Raw genomic sequence first — 15805 nt, forward strand, 5'->3', positions numbered from 1 at the left:
TTTTACCTTGTCAGCTCTGGGATTCAATCCAGCAAACTTTCAGGTTACTGGCCCAACGCTTTAACCACTAGGCTACCTGCCGACTACTTCTATGATGGGCAAAAATGTCTAGAAAGTTTTGTTCAAGTTAAAAGGTGTGCATGAAATCAAATGGAACGACCCTTCTACAAGAATATTGACATAAGGACATGAGATGGTGGAGTTACATTACACAACACCACATAACCACATTGTGCATTGCAACAATACTAATGGCATTTTGAAAATGTTTCGTGTTTATAAAACAATTAATTAGTAAAGTAAACAAGGGTTTTCCTTCATATCAAGTCATGAGCAATATTGCCATTGTGTGTAAAAACTCTTTGTGACATGAGAAACAATAAGACATTTCAGCCTCAGTGTAAGGACAATAGATTGAATCAGTAATCACTCTTATCATAGGAACACACCTGCATCGTGTTATGTTGGTCTATTAAATGAGTCATAAGAGATAAACAAATGAACACAAACACTTTATGACCTGTTTTGGTGTTTTATTTAGTCCATATATATAATTAATAAATACAATGAATCTAATAGATTAACTACTGCAACTTGTTTATTACATGTTTTTCTGTGCAATGAGAAAATGGGGTTTAAACCTCTCATATTGGTATGAGATGGCCATAAAATGCTTGGAACGGAGCCAGCCCTTCTGCCACACCTTCACGTCCAGAAGAACCAAGGACCTTCCCTTCACTGAGGTGGTATAAAGCCAAGAACCAACAAGTACCTTTCACATACCACCTGTGTTCACTACCCAGAGGATGACCATGGGGACAACACAGACACCCACATGGGTGTTAATATGGATGGCTCTGGCGATTGGTTTAACTGCCTCTCAAAGTGGTAGGTAGAATCCATGATTTTGTTTTACATGAAACCTTGTACTTTAGTGTTGACAGGGCTAAAATGTATGTTACTGTATGTCATAGCACTCTCACAATAGCTCCAATGTTTATCTAATTGGACAGCCTAACAATGAGGGAATATTTGACAATGCTAAGTCCTGCTTTTATGTGCTTTTAAGCACGAGTTATGATTGATGAATAGGTAAATGTAGGATTGGCAAGAGAACTACAAAACAGAGCCTGAAATACACAGGATTCCACAATGATTTACAGTAAAACTTCATGCAACTTATTAACATACACTTTGATTTCAGAGGATACATCAAAGGCCACAGTTAACATCATCCCCTCAATGTCAAGGATGCCTGAGATTGCAGGTAAGCTTCATAATACATGTGCTATACAGATGTGTGAGCCCTGAGGATGATGACAATGATTAACACTGCAGCCTTACATATCCACAGACAAAGGACAATAACCATGATGGAGACAGTCATAGCAAGTTGTGCAACAGGTTTTGTGGATTAGCTGTTTTTGAGAAGCATGAAGTAGCCTAAATAATTCAGTTCCTAAACATGATCGAGTTTGGATGTACTTTGAAAATTCTTGGTTTTTAGTTGATCAAATATTGAATTTGGCGTTTACTAATATAGCCCATAGAAACGCCTTGAATAACACATTCATAAATGCCAAAAAAATGTATCCTAAGGAATAAGGTTTTGAAATGTCTGGACATATAAGAAAGCTCAGGAAATATTTGTTTTTTTTACACATATTTAAACCCTTTTTTTGTTGGCACAAAACCACCGCCATGCTTCCATTCAGTGACACTTGTGGGGGTCGTAGACCAAACGTTTCGGACGCTACAGACAGAGGTTGGCACATCGGTGGTACTGACACCAGACGAGTCCCGTGACACCATGGAGTGGTGATATTAGTTCGTAGGCCAAATCGTTCGGACGCTAAAGAAGTTTTCGTGAGAATACCAATTTTCAGGATGTCCCCTGGTGTGACAAACAGCTCTGTAGCTCTACCACTTTCAACTGCAGATGCGGAAGGTCGACATACTGTAGGTGGATATGGTGGATTGAGATGCAACCCATGCAAAAAAACAGATATCTTTAGCTTAAACTGACAGATTTTGATGAGGATGTTTTCATGATGTTAATTAGATTGACACACGGGTGCGTCAGTAGACTCTTATGGTGAGTGAGTGAGGCAGTCAACCAATGGACTACTAGATCTTACAAGGGGCACAAATTTGAAATAATTCTGTTCCTCGTTGTCTACTCATTTCTTTCTCTGTATCTAAAGATAAAACCTGCTGAATTGTATGCTATCATAGCTGAATTGGTTATCCGTTTCCTCAGGAGTGAGTCCTATACATAATGGCCAAGTCTGCAGTACGTGGGGTAACTACCACTTCAAGACCTTTGACGGAGACATCTTTCAGCTCCCCTCCACCTGCAACTATGTTGTGACCTCACTGTGCCATAGCAGTTATGAGGATTTCAACATCCAGATGAGGCGGCAGTTGGTGGACCACCAGCCCACCATTAGCAAGATCACCATGAAGCTGGATGGCGCAGTGGTGGAGCTATCCAAGGGTTCCGTTGTTGTTAATGGGAAGAAGTAAGTTCCTCAAGAATTTCTCATGTAGAGGTATTTCTCAATCAGTGCTCAAGTAGTTGGATGTCATATTGTTGTCCCAGTCGCTTTGACTTAAAAGATTAGACACAACCTTATACTGTGTAATTATGCTCCGGCACATATTTACAGTGATTGAGATGAGATTGCTGTTTTTATACTACCAATGAAAATGTCTTAAAATGAAGTCAATTGATTGGTTGGTCTGACTAAGTTCTAGTTGAATCTAGTGCTTTGTCTTCCTCTTCCTCCAGTGCCACCTTACCATTCAGCCAGTCTGGTATTCTCATTGAAGAGACTCCCTCCTACATCAAGATCAAAGCAAAACTGGGATTGGTAGCCATCTGGAACCAGGAGGATTCCTTCTTGGTAGTACAACAATTATGCATTTATGAATATTTCTGTTGTGGAGTTAGGTTTCTGCAGTGTGGTCAATGTCTGCATTTGAAGGCCTGTGCTGTGGTGGGCACTTGGAATGAATGTAGGCACTTGGAATGACTATAGGTAGTACTAATCTAAAGTTATTTTAAGGAATAGGTTGTCACTGCGGTTAAATGTTCGTTTTGTTACAGTCATTTCCCGTATTTGTCGAGTGTTATGCGGTTATGGAGGTAAAATGTCGCCCTAAAATGTCTAATGGTCTTATATTTCAGGTGGAGATGGACATCAAATTCAGAAATAAGACCTGTGGTCTATGTGGAGATTTTAATGGAGTTCAACAATTTGATGAGTTCTATAGCCATGGTACATTTTCACTGACATTATCAACACGTCAACCATAGCCTATTATTTGGAATACAGTTGACATTCAACAATAATTTGATTTATTTTTATGCCAAAGGTATGAAATTGTCCCCTGTCGACTTCGGAAACTTCTGGAAATTGGATGGTCCAACTGAAAGCTGTACTGAAAATACACTGCCTTCGAATCATAAATGCCCCAATTTGGTAGGTTAAACTTTAGCGCTTATGATAAGAATAGGGATATTGGCTACGCTGCTGTGTACTTAACAACATTTAAAGTGGGGCCTGAAATTACTGACTCCCTTGATAAAGATGAGCAAAAATGACTATACTGTATACTGCTACAGTATATATGCTCCATTTCTTTCAAAAATATATTATTTTATACTAATACAATTGCTCGGAGAAAGAGATTTTGTTTAAAAGTCATATTTTCTTTCTCTCCAGTCAGGGGTCAAACACCCCTGTTTTCAAAACCTTTCAACACCACACCTTGAGAGAATAATAGGACTGAGCCTTTTTCTAAAATGTTTATTTGAGTTGGAGAACATATTGGGAGGGATTTTAGACCATTCCTCCATACAGAATCCTTCCAAATCCTTGATATCCTTTGTCTGTGCTTATGGACTGCCCTTCAATTCAAACCACAGATTTTCAATGGGTGTCAAGTTCAGAGACTGCAAAATAACCCCTTTTTGCAATGGCCATCTCAGTCTCTCTTTGAAACCCACTGAAAATCTGTGGTTTGAATTAAAGAGGGCAGTCCATAAGAACAGACTACGATTATCAAGGATCCTAATCAGTGGAGGCTGCTGAGGTAAAGACGGCTCGTAATAATAGCTGGAACGGAGCAAATGGAATGGCATCAAACACATGGAAAACATGTGTTTGATGTATTTGATACCGTTCCACCAACTCTGCTCTAGCCATTACCACAAGCCCGTCCTCCCCAATCAAAACCCACCAATCTCCTGTGCTCCTAATATGTTCTTCAACTCATAAAACATTTGAAAAAATGATTATTGCCGTTTTCCTCGCAAGGTGAGGTATTGAAAGATAGTGAAAACAACGATGTCAATAATTTTGACCCCTACCTTTTAGAGATTTCTTTTGTATTACTTTTTAGACAAAGTCTCTTTCTAGAAGCAATTGTATTAATATAAAATAAAATATTTTCCCAAATTTGATTTGCATACAATATAGTTACATTTTTAAATTGTTTATTTCATACAGTCCTTTCTACTCGTCTTTATCAAGGGTGTCAATAATTTCAGACTCCACTGTATATGTCCTAATTATAACATCTCTCTGTTTTTGTTTGATAGAAACCAGTTTGTGAGCAGTTGCTCTCCGGTCCTGCCTTCAGCAGCTGTAAGGACTTGTTGGCCATCGACTCATTTGTTGAGGCCTGTGTATCTGACCTGTGCCACTGTGATAACAGCACCAACTCCTTCTGCCTGTGCAACACCATCTCAGAGTACTCCCGTCAGTGTGTTCATGCAGGCGGGAAGCCAAAACAATGGAGGACTGAACAGTTCTGCTGTAAGCATGCCATTACTCCCCATATCAAAAATCTAATCGCACATTGGTTAGTTGCAACAGTATACTAATATTTTGAAATAACCTTATCTTTGCAGATAAGACATGCCCCTTCAACATGGAGTACCAGGAGTGTGGAAGCCCCTGTGTTGACACCTGCTCCAACCCTGAGAGAGGCCAGCTGTGTGAGGAACACTGCTCAGATGGCTGCTTTTGTCCTCCAGGTAGGTAGACATATTTAAACGTTCTCTGCACATCCTCTTCTTCAAAGAGATGTGATAAAATGCATTGGAATGTAGCAGACTGCATACTGATAGAATGCAAAGCAATTGATTCCATATTGTAGACCAGACTATGTTGCGTTACAAAGGCAACTACACATTTGGTCAAAAATATTTGATCTGTTGTAATGGCCAGGTATGTTATCTGATTCATGTGGTATTTAATTTCCTGACACAAACAAGCCAGTTGATCAGAATATATTATGGAGTGTCAGAAATGATTATCTGTCTAGACAGAAAAATACTTTGAATTCAGATTTTGGAGTAAAAGAAAACACATAGTTACTGCGTTTTGCCTTTGTAGGGCAGTATGTTGGGATGGAGACATAATAAACACATGTATGCTCTCACCCAAAGGAACCGTTTTTGATGACGTCAACAAGAATGGTTGTATCGCCTTGAGTCAATGCTCCTGCCGCCACAATGGAAAAACCTACGCACCCGGAGAGTCTTATTCAAGCACTTGTAAAGATTGGTAAGAAAACCTGGCTAAGAATTTTGACTTGAGACTAAAAGTTATTCCCGCAGTGACAATTTGTAAGTTCCATTGAATAATTGATATGTTGCCCTTAGCTCCTGTGGTGGTGGTCAGTGGAAGTGTGTGGACAAGGACTGTCCTGGCACCTGTGCTGTGGAGGGAGGATCCCACATCAACACCTATGATGGAAAAGCCTACACCTTTCATGGGGACTGCTCTTATGTTCTGACCAAGGTCAATATGCAGTTTCCTCACCTAAGATCTGTGTGCATCAATCTCATCCACATAAGACATCTTAAAACTTGTCAACTTTTTTGTAGTTATTATGTCTGTATTACAGCTTTGTCTACAGCTTCTTTACTTTTCTTCTAACAAATCCAGGTTTATGATGAACATTGTTATCAAACTATATAGAACAGGGCTCTCCAACAATGTTCCTGGAGTGCTACGGTCCTGTAGGTTTTCACTCCAACCCTAATTTAGGGCACCTGATTCTACTAATTAGCTGGTTGATGAGCTGAATCATGTTAGTTACAACTGGGTATGGAGCAAAAACCTACAGGAGAGTAGCTCTCCAGGAACAGAGTTGGAACAATACTATTCATCTTGCATTCATACGTTTATCTATTGAGAAATCTGGGTTGTTCATGTTTACTCTGTCTCTTGTTTTACACTGAGATATTGATTTTTCCTTTTATTAAGGCAAATATTTGTAACAACTTATTCATGTTTTTTTCAGGACTGTGATGGGATGCAATTTACTGTACTGGGTGATCTGGTGCAGTGTGGGCTTTCTGACAGTGAGACTTGTCTAAAGGCTGTTACCCTGTCCCTCTCAGAAGGAGCCACTGTAAGTATTCTTTGACTGACATGCTCTCAGCCTTTGACTGCAGTAGATGTTTTTCCCCTAATATTGTTAGGTTTTAGACTTTAATGTATAATTTGAATATCATGAATAAGAATATGGATACGCAATGCCCCTCTATGCAGGTGATCAACATACAACCCAATGGAAAAGCCTTTGTAAATGGAATCTATTCTCAGCTGCCCTTTTCTGCTGGTAAGTTAGAGTTGCACAATAAACATACCGTACTATCAATGTAGTCATGACTAGGCATACATGAAACTTGTGTCCTACAGGTAAGCACATCATTGTATGGGGAATACATAATGATTATTGGGAATGTCGTGATGGCGATGTAACTTTATCATTCAACACTGACACATATATTTTAATGCTGCATCATACTCCTTCCTCTTCCCACTTTGTTCCTTATAGCTGGAGTAACTATTTTCAGAGCCTCCTCATTTTTCATCATCGTCCAGACCACCTTTGGCCTCCAGTTGGAAATCCAACTCTCACCAATCATGCAGGTCTATATTGCTGCAAGCACCGTTTGGCAAAAGAGAACTTGCGGTATGTCAAATCATCCATTGACCAACCACCACAGTCCACTGAGGTGTTCATGTTCTGGGAATGATTTATTTTCCCTGTATATAAATACATGTTCACCTTACAGGTCTTTGTGGAAACTTCAACAACAACCAAGGAGATGATTTCAAGGTCCTGAGTGGAGTGACTGAGGGCACAGCCATTGGTTTTGCAAACACCTGGAAAACACGAGCCAGCTGCCCAGACATCAAGAGTAGCTTTGAAAGCCCCTGCAGTTTAAGTCTTGACAATGGTAGCTGCATGGTTTATCACCTTTCCATGTCTGTTTTAATTGTTATGGAGAATGGTGCAAGTGTTTCTTAAAGTTGGCCTAACTAATTCCTGTGGTTTTCACTATTTCAGAGAAGTATGCCCAGCACTGGTGCTCTCAGCTGGCTGATCCTAAAGGGTTGTTTGCTCCATGCCACGCAGCGATAAGCCCAGACATGTACAAAGACGTGAGACTCCATCACCATACTATTCATTTCTGAATATTTCATGAGCATAGCTAATACACAAATGTATGTATCATGTGATTACAGCTGTTATGGGGCAATTGAGAATCATTTTGCTTGCTGTTAAATATTGTTTTCTGCGCAGTGTTCGTGCATATTATGCACACACAATTAATTCAAACTATTGTACAGTATAATATGGATGCTGTTCTGACTGTGGTTTTCTATTCAGAACTGCATGTATGACAGCTGTAACTGTGAGAAGAGTGAGGACTGCATGTGTGCTGCCGTCTCCTCTTATGTCCATGCTTGTGCTGCCGAGGGTATCCAGCTCAGCGGCTGGAGAGACACTATCTGCAGTAAGTGACAATCACACCATAATACCTAAGAAGGTGTGTCAATTGTGGGAGAATAAGATACAAATATGATAAATATTTACATCTAACAGTAATTGTTGCCATCCCCAGACAAATACTCCACCTCGTGCCCTAGCACCATGGTCTACAGCTACAGCATAAAAAGCAGTGATCGCTCCTGCCGCTGCTACAGCGACTCTGACTTTACCTGTTCAATCACCTTCGAGTCTGTGGATGGGTGTGTCTGTTCTGAGGGAACCTACCTGGATGATGAGGGCAAGTGTGTTCCACCAGCCAGCTGCCCTTGTTATTACAAGGGCTCAGTGGTGTCCCCTGGAGAGGTCATCAGCAAGGATGGAACCATGTGGTATGGACCGAGTTATTTACTTACCTATACTCAAGCTGTATATCAATGTAATTCACTACACATTTTATTTTAAAGGCATATTTTTGGGACTTTATGAACCAAGGGCCTTGGGCCTTGCTTTCCTGTAGTGAGCATAGGGACATTCAAGTACCATTAACACCATTTTATTTCAGCACCTGCAAGGAGGGCAAACTCCATTGTATTGGAGATTCACCTGATCATCCATGTAAGTTCATGTATATAAATTGTCAAAACATCTCACAATTTTTAGATATTGTACTGTGCTAGGCAACACTGAATTTGAAACAAGTCTATTCTTTTAATGGCACTCTGTCCAATCCTATATACACATGTGGTGTGTGGTAGTAGTATGCTATTGGCAACAGAACCAGGCAATGTGCATGTTGAATTATCATCTCTCCATCCTAGTACACACTTTACAGAGCATATTGATTTTGTGAAAGACACAACAGAGTCATGATACATGAATTCCCTTTATTTCCACAGCATGTGTTGCACCAATGGTTTTCTTCAACTGCTCCAATGCAAGCCCAGGAGTGAGAGGGTTAGAGTGTCAGAAGAGCTGCAATATTCTGGATATGGCCTGTGTAGGTCCCCTATTTACTTCGTCTCCAGACCGTTCCACACAGCGGATATAAACCTGTGTACAAAACATTAAGAACACCTTCCTAATATTGATATTAATACACAATCTGTCTCAATTGTCTCATGGCTTGAAAATCCTTCTTTAACCTGTCTCCTCCTCTTCATCTACACTTATTGAAGTGGATTTAACAAGTGACATCAATAAGGGATCAATGTTTTCAGCTGGATTCCCCTGGTCAGTCTATGTTATGGAAAGAGCAGGTGTTCTTATTGTTTCTACACTCAGTGTATAGTCATCTAATGCCCAAAGGATTGTGAATAAAAATCGAGTGTAAAATATAAACTTTCAGTTTTTTATATATTGGTAAAGTTAACATAGTCTCCAAGCTATTGTGCACAGCGTATATAAGCCTGGTACATCAACGATTAAATTTTGTCCTTAGTGGGAGTGATCATATAATTCTATGGGAGTTTCCTTATTGAGTATAGTATTTGTCATCATTTAATTTGAGCGAATCACACGACTGCAAGGCGTGGCTCTGTGCTTGTGGTGTGCTAGTGTTTGGGGGAGGGTTATTGGGAAGGTTTTGTGGGAGATGATTGTTTGGTAGACTAAGCCGAATAAACCAATACCTATGCGCTGGGAGTTTCTCCTGGTCTCTCTGTATTGACTAATGGCTAACGAAGGCCAAGTTTGACCTTTTGGTCCACAAGACTCTTCACGCATTTGGGCTGAACTTTCTGGGAACCAGATGAACTTATAGTTAACACCATTTTTACACAACAGATTTTCAAATAAATAATTTTCATTTTACAGATCAGCACAGAGTGCATTTCAGGCTGTATGTGTCCCTCTGGACTGGTATCCGATGGAAAAGGAGGCTGCATCAAGCCAGACCTTTGTCCTTGTTCTCACAATGCAGCTACTTACCAACCAGGAGACAGAATCAAGGTCGACTGCAATACCTGGTAAGCTCATCTTGCCTCATTTGGGGTTTTAAACCAATTAAGACTTCAGTCTGACATCTATTTTTGCCACTTTCAGCACTTGTAAAGACAGAAAATGGCAGTGCACAACTAACCTGTGCCATGGAACCTGTGCCATTTATGGAGATGGACACTACATTACTTTTGACGGGAAACGATTCACTTTCGAAGGAGACTGTGAATACACTCTTACAAAGGTATGCTTGCAGGGTAACATGATAGTCTAAGTGATCAACACCAGTATTATTTGTTTTATTGGTTAAGTATTAATACATGATGACCAATAAGGGTTTGTGTTCATTATTTTAAGGTATATACTGTAGGTGTTTCTGGGGAGTCTGAAAAGGAATATTTGAAACTGTTTGGACATTATCTGCTGTTGCTTTGTGAATGCTGCTGTAGCATTCCCAACGAGATGAACCTTTTCATTATTTCAATGATTGACTTACCACATGTATGGTTGGAGATAATGTACCATCCACCATAATACTGTGTTGGCTGTTGTTTCATTCATGACTGAAATGGAGTCTACCTTAAACAGGACTACTGTGGAAACAACAATGCCAATGGCAGCTTCAGAGTCATCACTGAGAACATTCCCTGTGGAACAACAGGCACCACCTGCTCCAAGGCCATCAAGCTCTTCCTGGGGGTAACTAGATTCCTGCATCCTGCCTGGAACATAACATTATTGAAGCAAAGACTACTACTATTTAGTCATACATACATATACATACATACATACATACATACATACATACATACATACATACATACATACATACATACATACATACATACATACATACATACATACATACATACTAGCTTCATGAGGCTAGGCAAAAAAACAAACATTATAGCAGAGATTATAACATAATAAGTAATTAGATAAATTCATATTTTTTTAAATCTCTTTCAGAACAATGAATTAATCCTGACAGAAGGGAACTACCAAGTCATTGAGAGAAATACAGGGGAGGTGGTTCCTTACCAGATTCGCACAATGGGCATCTACCTTGTGATTGAAGCAAATAATGGTTTGATTCTCATGTGGGACAGGAAAACAAGCATGTTCATCAAACTTAACCCACAGTTCAAGGTACATTTCAACTTTGATTGGATGACAAATTAGATATTAAAATATGTTTCTAGTATTCCATCAACTGATATTCACAAGTCTGTTATGACCCCTTTTTATCACTCAACTGAATCTAATGCTATGTCCTCTTCAGGGACATGTCTGTGGTCTGTGTGGAAACTATGATGGCAACGCAAACAATGACTTCACTACCAGGAGCCAGGCAGTTGTTGTCAATCCTCTAGACTTTGGAAACAGCTGGAAAGTCTCTGCAAGCTGCCCCGATGCAAAGAGCAAAAGGAGCCCCTGTACTGCCAACCCTTACAGGCAGTCTTGGTCACAGAAGCAGTGCAGCATCATACAGAGCAAAGTTTTTACAGACTGCCATTCTAAAGTAGGTTTAGACTTTAGTCGTTCACTGAATGTTTTGGAATTTTATATGATCATGTTGACTAAATGATGTTCTCCAACTAGGTGGACCCCTCTCCTTTCTACGATGCTTGTGTAACAGACTCATGTGCTTGCGACAGTGGTGGAGACTGTGAGTGTTTCTGTACCGCTGTGGCAGCTTATGCAGAGGCCTGTAATGAGGCTGGAGCCTGCATAGCCTGGAGAAGCCCACAAATATGCCGTGAGTTTCTAAATGTTCAATTCATTAAAGTGCTGACATAAAAACAGGCTTAATTCAGTCGGTATAAACCGAATTGAAGATAATACTTACAGAGAGCTTTTGTCCACCACATACAGCACTGTTCTGTGATTACTACAACTCCCCTGGAGAATGTGAGTGGCACTACAAGGCATGTGGAGCTCAGTGTATGAAGACCTGCAGGAATCCCTCCGGGAGCTGCTCCACTCAGATACCACCTCTTGAAGGTACAGTAGACATTCATTTAGGATCTATTTTGGGCAAAAACAATTTTCCATAACAGGTACTTAGTATTTCTTTAATGTTAAAGCTAGAGTCCTTAATTGAAACAGTAACAAAGTCGCCACCCCGCCACTGTTTCGGTAAAAAGCTGAGGGAAGGCCCAGGAGAATTGTAACCACTCTCAAATTCATAGAGGGCTATGGATGCAAGGGCTGACCATTTATGATATAAAAATGATTGTTTTAACCATGTTTTGAGGCTACACAGTGTTTGACTTAATTTGTATTGTTTACAAACATTGTGGTAAAACAAACGTATATTTTGGGTTCTTATGGGGTACGACAGTTTAAGTTATATTAAGTTATATTCTTCAAGAATTAATGGGTATATATTATTCATTTATAGGTTAAAAAAAATTGCTGTAGCATCAAAAGATTCTAGCTTTAAATTACCTCTATCAATCAGTTGCTTTTTGATCATTAATATTTGAATATTTTTCTTCTTCTTTAGGTTGCTATCCAAAATGTCCTCCTGCTCAACCCTTCTTTGATGAAGCTATAATGAAGTGTGTGGAGAAGGAGCAGTGTGGCTGCTATGGCAGAGATGGAAAACACTACAATAATGGAGGAAAAGTACCGACCACAGAAAACTGCCAGACATGGTATGTCTTTAGTAACACAGAGACTCTTGGTCTTGGCTAAAATTGTGAACACCGTTTGTTTGAATGTCAAGAATGAAACTAAGTAGAATTGTAAATGTTTCTTTTTCCAAAGCTATTGTAATTCCGTGACAGTGGACTGCAAATACGATGTACAAGGTATGAATGCATCCCTCAACAAAAACAAAAACGCATTAATAATGTTTTCAACTTTCCAGTACTCTAAAATATATCTTATCATTTCAGCTTGCACTTGCACCTACAATGGGAACAAATACCCCTATGGGCATATCATATACGATACAACGGATGGACATAGCAGCTGTATGACAGCAGTTTGTGGGAAGAATGGAACCATTTACAGGGACATGTACCCTTGTTCACCTACAACGCCAATAACTTCTATTCCATCTCATCCAACTCCATCTACGAATGTTCCTACCTCTACATCATTCTCTACAGTGACAACAAATGTTTTCACTTTCTCAACACCAACGCCAACTGGTGGGTTCCTGAGACTGAGGCTTGAGGGACTAGTGACTAGTATGACTTGGTTATATATCAGAGTAGGCTGAGGAGGGGAGGACGGCTCATAATAATGAGTGGAAAAGAGTGAATGGAATGGTGTCAAACACAAGGAAACCAAGTGTTTGTGTTTGAGACCATTCCATTCCAGTTATTACTATGAGCCCATCCTCTCTGTTTAAAGTGCCACCAGCCAACATTGTTGCATATGAAGTGTAAACACTAAAACAAGTATCTCTTATGATCAAATTGGCTGAAGACATTGCTAACTAGGCACCTTCCTTATATTGTGTTACATTACCACCAATCTAAAAGAAGAAAAGGTATTTTTATATTTTTGTATTTAACTGACTAACTGTAATGTATACCCTGATTCTATAGAGCCAGCCACATCTTCAACAGAGACAACAGCGTCTCCAACAACCTTTACTACTACATGTGGATATCCATGTGTGTGGTCACAATGGTTTGATACCACATTCCCTACACTTGGAACTCCAGGAGGAGACTCTGAAACCTACAACAACATAAGAGCAGAGGGACACGATATATGTGAGAAGCCAAGCAAGATCCAATGCAGAGCCGAGAAGTACCCAAATGTTAGCATAAGCCAAGTGGGTCAAGTGGTGCAGTGTAATGTAGCAGAAGGTTTGACTTGCAGAAATGAAGACCAGTCAGGCCCATTCCCACTGTGCTTTAACTACCAAGTTCGAGTCCTCTGCTGTGATGAAAATCTTTGCACATCTAAGCCTACAACCATTTCACCAACAACAAGACCACCTGTTACGACGACAACAACAACTACAACAGCAATCACCTCCACTATATCAACGACCACATTGAATACAAAAACCCCTACCTGCACAGTTTGTGAGTGGTCACCTTGGTATAATGTGGACTATCCTCAATTTGGTCCTGGGGGTGGCGACAATGAATCAATTAAAAAGATTAGAGAATCTGGGAAAGATATTTGTGAAAAACCAGTAGATGTCATATGCCAAGCAGTGCGATATCCAGGGGTCCCATTGTCTGAATTAGGACAGAAGGTAGAATGTAATACGAAGGTTGGATTAATATGCCAGAACAAAGATCAAAGTATTCCTCCAATATGCCTTGACTATGAAATTAAGGTCAAATGTTGTAAGACTGTGAAATGTCACACTACAACACCAGAAACTACAACTACACCTACTGTCACAACTACAACAATGTCAACATCCACATTAACTACAATAACAAGTAAACCAATGACAATCACTATTCCTCCAACCTCAACTCAACCTCTGACCACAACTACAACTCCTACCAACACTACAAAACCCACTACTACAATATTGACATCGACTGCTCCAGCTACCACATCAACAACAGTTCCATCGACCATTACACCTACACCCACTACTACAATCTTAACTTCGACAGCTTCATCTACAACAAAAACAACAACTCTGCCTTCCACCACTACTACAACTCCAACCTCTACTCCTACATCAACCTCAACAGGAGTATCAACTACCCAGTGCAATGGTGAAGAAAGTTGTGTGTGGTCAGACTGGATCAACCTTGGTGGGCCAACCTCTGGCTCTGAAGGTGGAGATAATGAATCCATTAAGAACATCATTGCCAGTGGTTATCACATTTGCTCAGCTCCAGAGGCAGTTGAATGTAGAGCAAAACAATACCCTGGACTTCAGATCTCTCAGCTTGGCCAAGACGTGACTTGCAATCCATCGGTTGGACTGATTTGTAAAAACAATAAGCAAGGTCTTCAGCAAAAGTGCTTCGATTATGAGATACGAGTGAAATGTTGTCAATGTCCTCCCACAACACACATCCCGACAACAACAACAACAACAACAACAACAACAACAACAGTTCCTTCAACCACCACTCCTACACCCACTACTACAATCTTAACTTCGACAGCTCCATCTACAACAAAAACAACAACTCTGCCTTCCACCACTACTACAACTCCAACCTCTACTCCTACATCAACCTCAACAGGAGTATCAACTACCCAGTGCAGTGGTGAAGAAAGTTGTGTGTGGTCAGACTGGATCAACCTTGGTGGGCCAACCTCTGGCTCTGAAGGTGGAGATAATGAATCCATTAAGAACATCATTGCCAGTGGTTATCACATTTGCTCAGCTCCAGAGGCAGTTGAATGTAGAGCAAAACAATACCCTGGACTTCAGATCTCTCAGCTTGGCCAAGACGTGACTTGCAATCCATCCGTTGGACTGATTTGTAAAAACAATAAGCAAGGTCTTCAGCAAAAGTGCTTCGATTATGAGATACGAGTGAAATGTTGCCAATGTCCTCCCACAACACACATCCCGACAACAACAACAACAACAACAACAACAACAGTTCCTTCGACCACCACTCCTACACCAACTACTACAATCTTAACTTCAACAGCTCCATCTACAACAAAAACAACAACTCTGCCTTCCAGCACTACTACAACTCCAACCTCTACTCCTACATCAACCTCAACAGGAGTATCAACTACCCAGTGCAGTGGTGAAGAAAGTTGTGTGTGGTCAGACTGGATCAACCTTGGTGGGCCAACCTCTGGCTCTGAAGGTGGAGATAATGAATCCATTAAGAACATCATTGCCAGTGGTTATCACATTTGCTCAGCTCCAGAGGCAGTTGAATGTAGAGCAAAACAATACCCTGGACTTCAGATCTCTCAGCTTGGCCAAGCCGTGACTTGCAATCCATCCGTTGGACTGATTTGTAAAAACAATAAGCAAGATCTTCAGCAAAAGTGCTTCGATTATGAGATACGAGTGAAATGTTGTCAATGTCCTCCCACAACACACATCCCGACAACAACAACAACAACAACAACAACAACAACAACAACAACAGTTCCT

At 40.3% G+C, this 15805-nt stretch overlaps 2 protein-coding genes across 2 annotated transcripts; both read left to right on the plus strand.

Annotated features, from left to right (window-relative positions):
• Positions 1–613: 613 nt before the first annotated feature.
• Positions 614–8883, plus strand: LOC115167139 (mucin-5AC-like). Its single transcript, XM_029721258.1, has 19 exons — positions 614–888; positions 1205–1267; positions 2261–2522; positions 2792–2906; positions 3191–3281; positions 3379–3485; positions 4607–4823; positions 4919–5044; positions 5459–5576; positions 5675–5813; positions 6319–6429; positions 6570–6639; positions 6859–6996; positions 7100–7264; positions 7375–7469; positions 7699–7825; positions 7934–8189; positions 8363–8415; positions 8697–8883. Exons 1-19 carry the CDS (start codon positions 807–809, stop codon positions 8846–8848), a joined length of 2487 nt encoding a protein of 828 aa, XP_029577118.1. The 5' UTR covers positions 614–806; the 3' UTR covers positions 8849–8883.
• A 499-nt stretch (positions 8884–9382) lies between these two features.
• Positions 9383–14952, plus strand: LOC115167585 (mucin-5B-like). The gene is made up of 12 exons (XM_029722157.1): positions 9383–9764; positions 9841–9979; positions 10324–10434; positions 10705–10884; positions 11018–11257; positions 11338–11494; positions 11611–11739; positions 12245–12395; positions 12508–12551; positions 12639–12896; positions 13299–14508; positions 14925–14952. The coding sequence occupies exons 1-12, from the start codon at positions 9640–9642 to the stop codon at positions 14950–14952; spliced, it is 2772 nt and encodes a 923-aa protein (XP_029578017.1). The 5' UTR covers positions 9383–9639.
• The last annotated feature ends 853 nt before the right edge of the window (positions 14953–15805 follow it).

This window comes from Salmo trutta, chromosome 29 (genome assembly GCF_901001165.1).
Source record: "Salmo trutta chromosome 29, fSalTru1.1, whole genome shotgun sequence".
Taxonomy (NCBI): Eukaryota; Metazoa; Chordata; class Actinopteri; order Salmoniformes; family Salmonidae; genus Salmo; species Salmo trutta.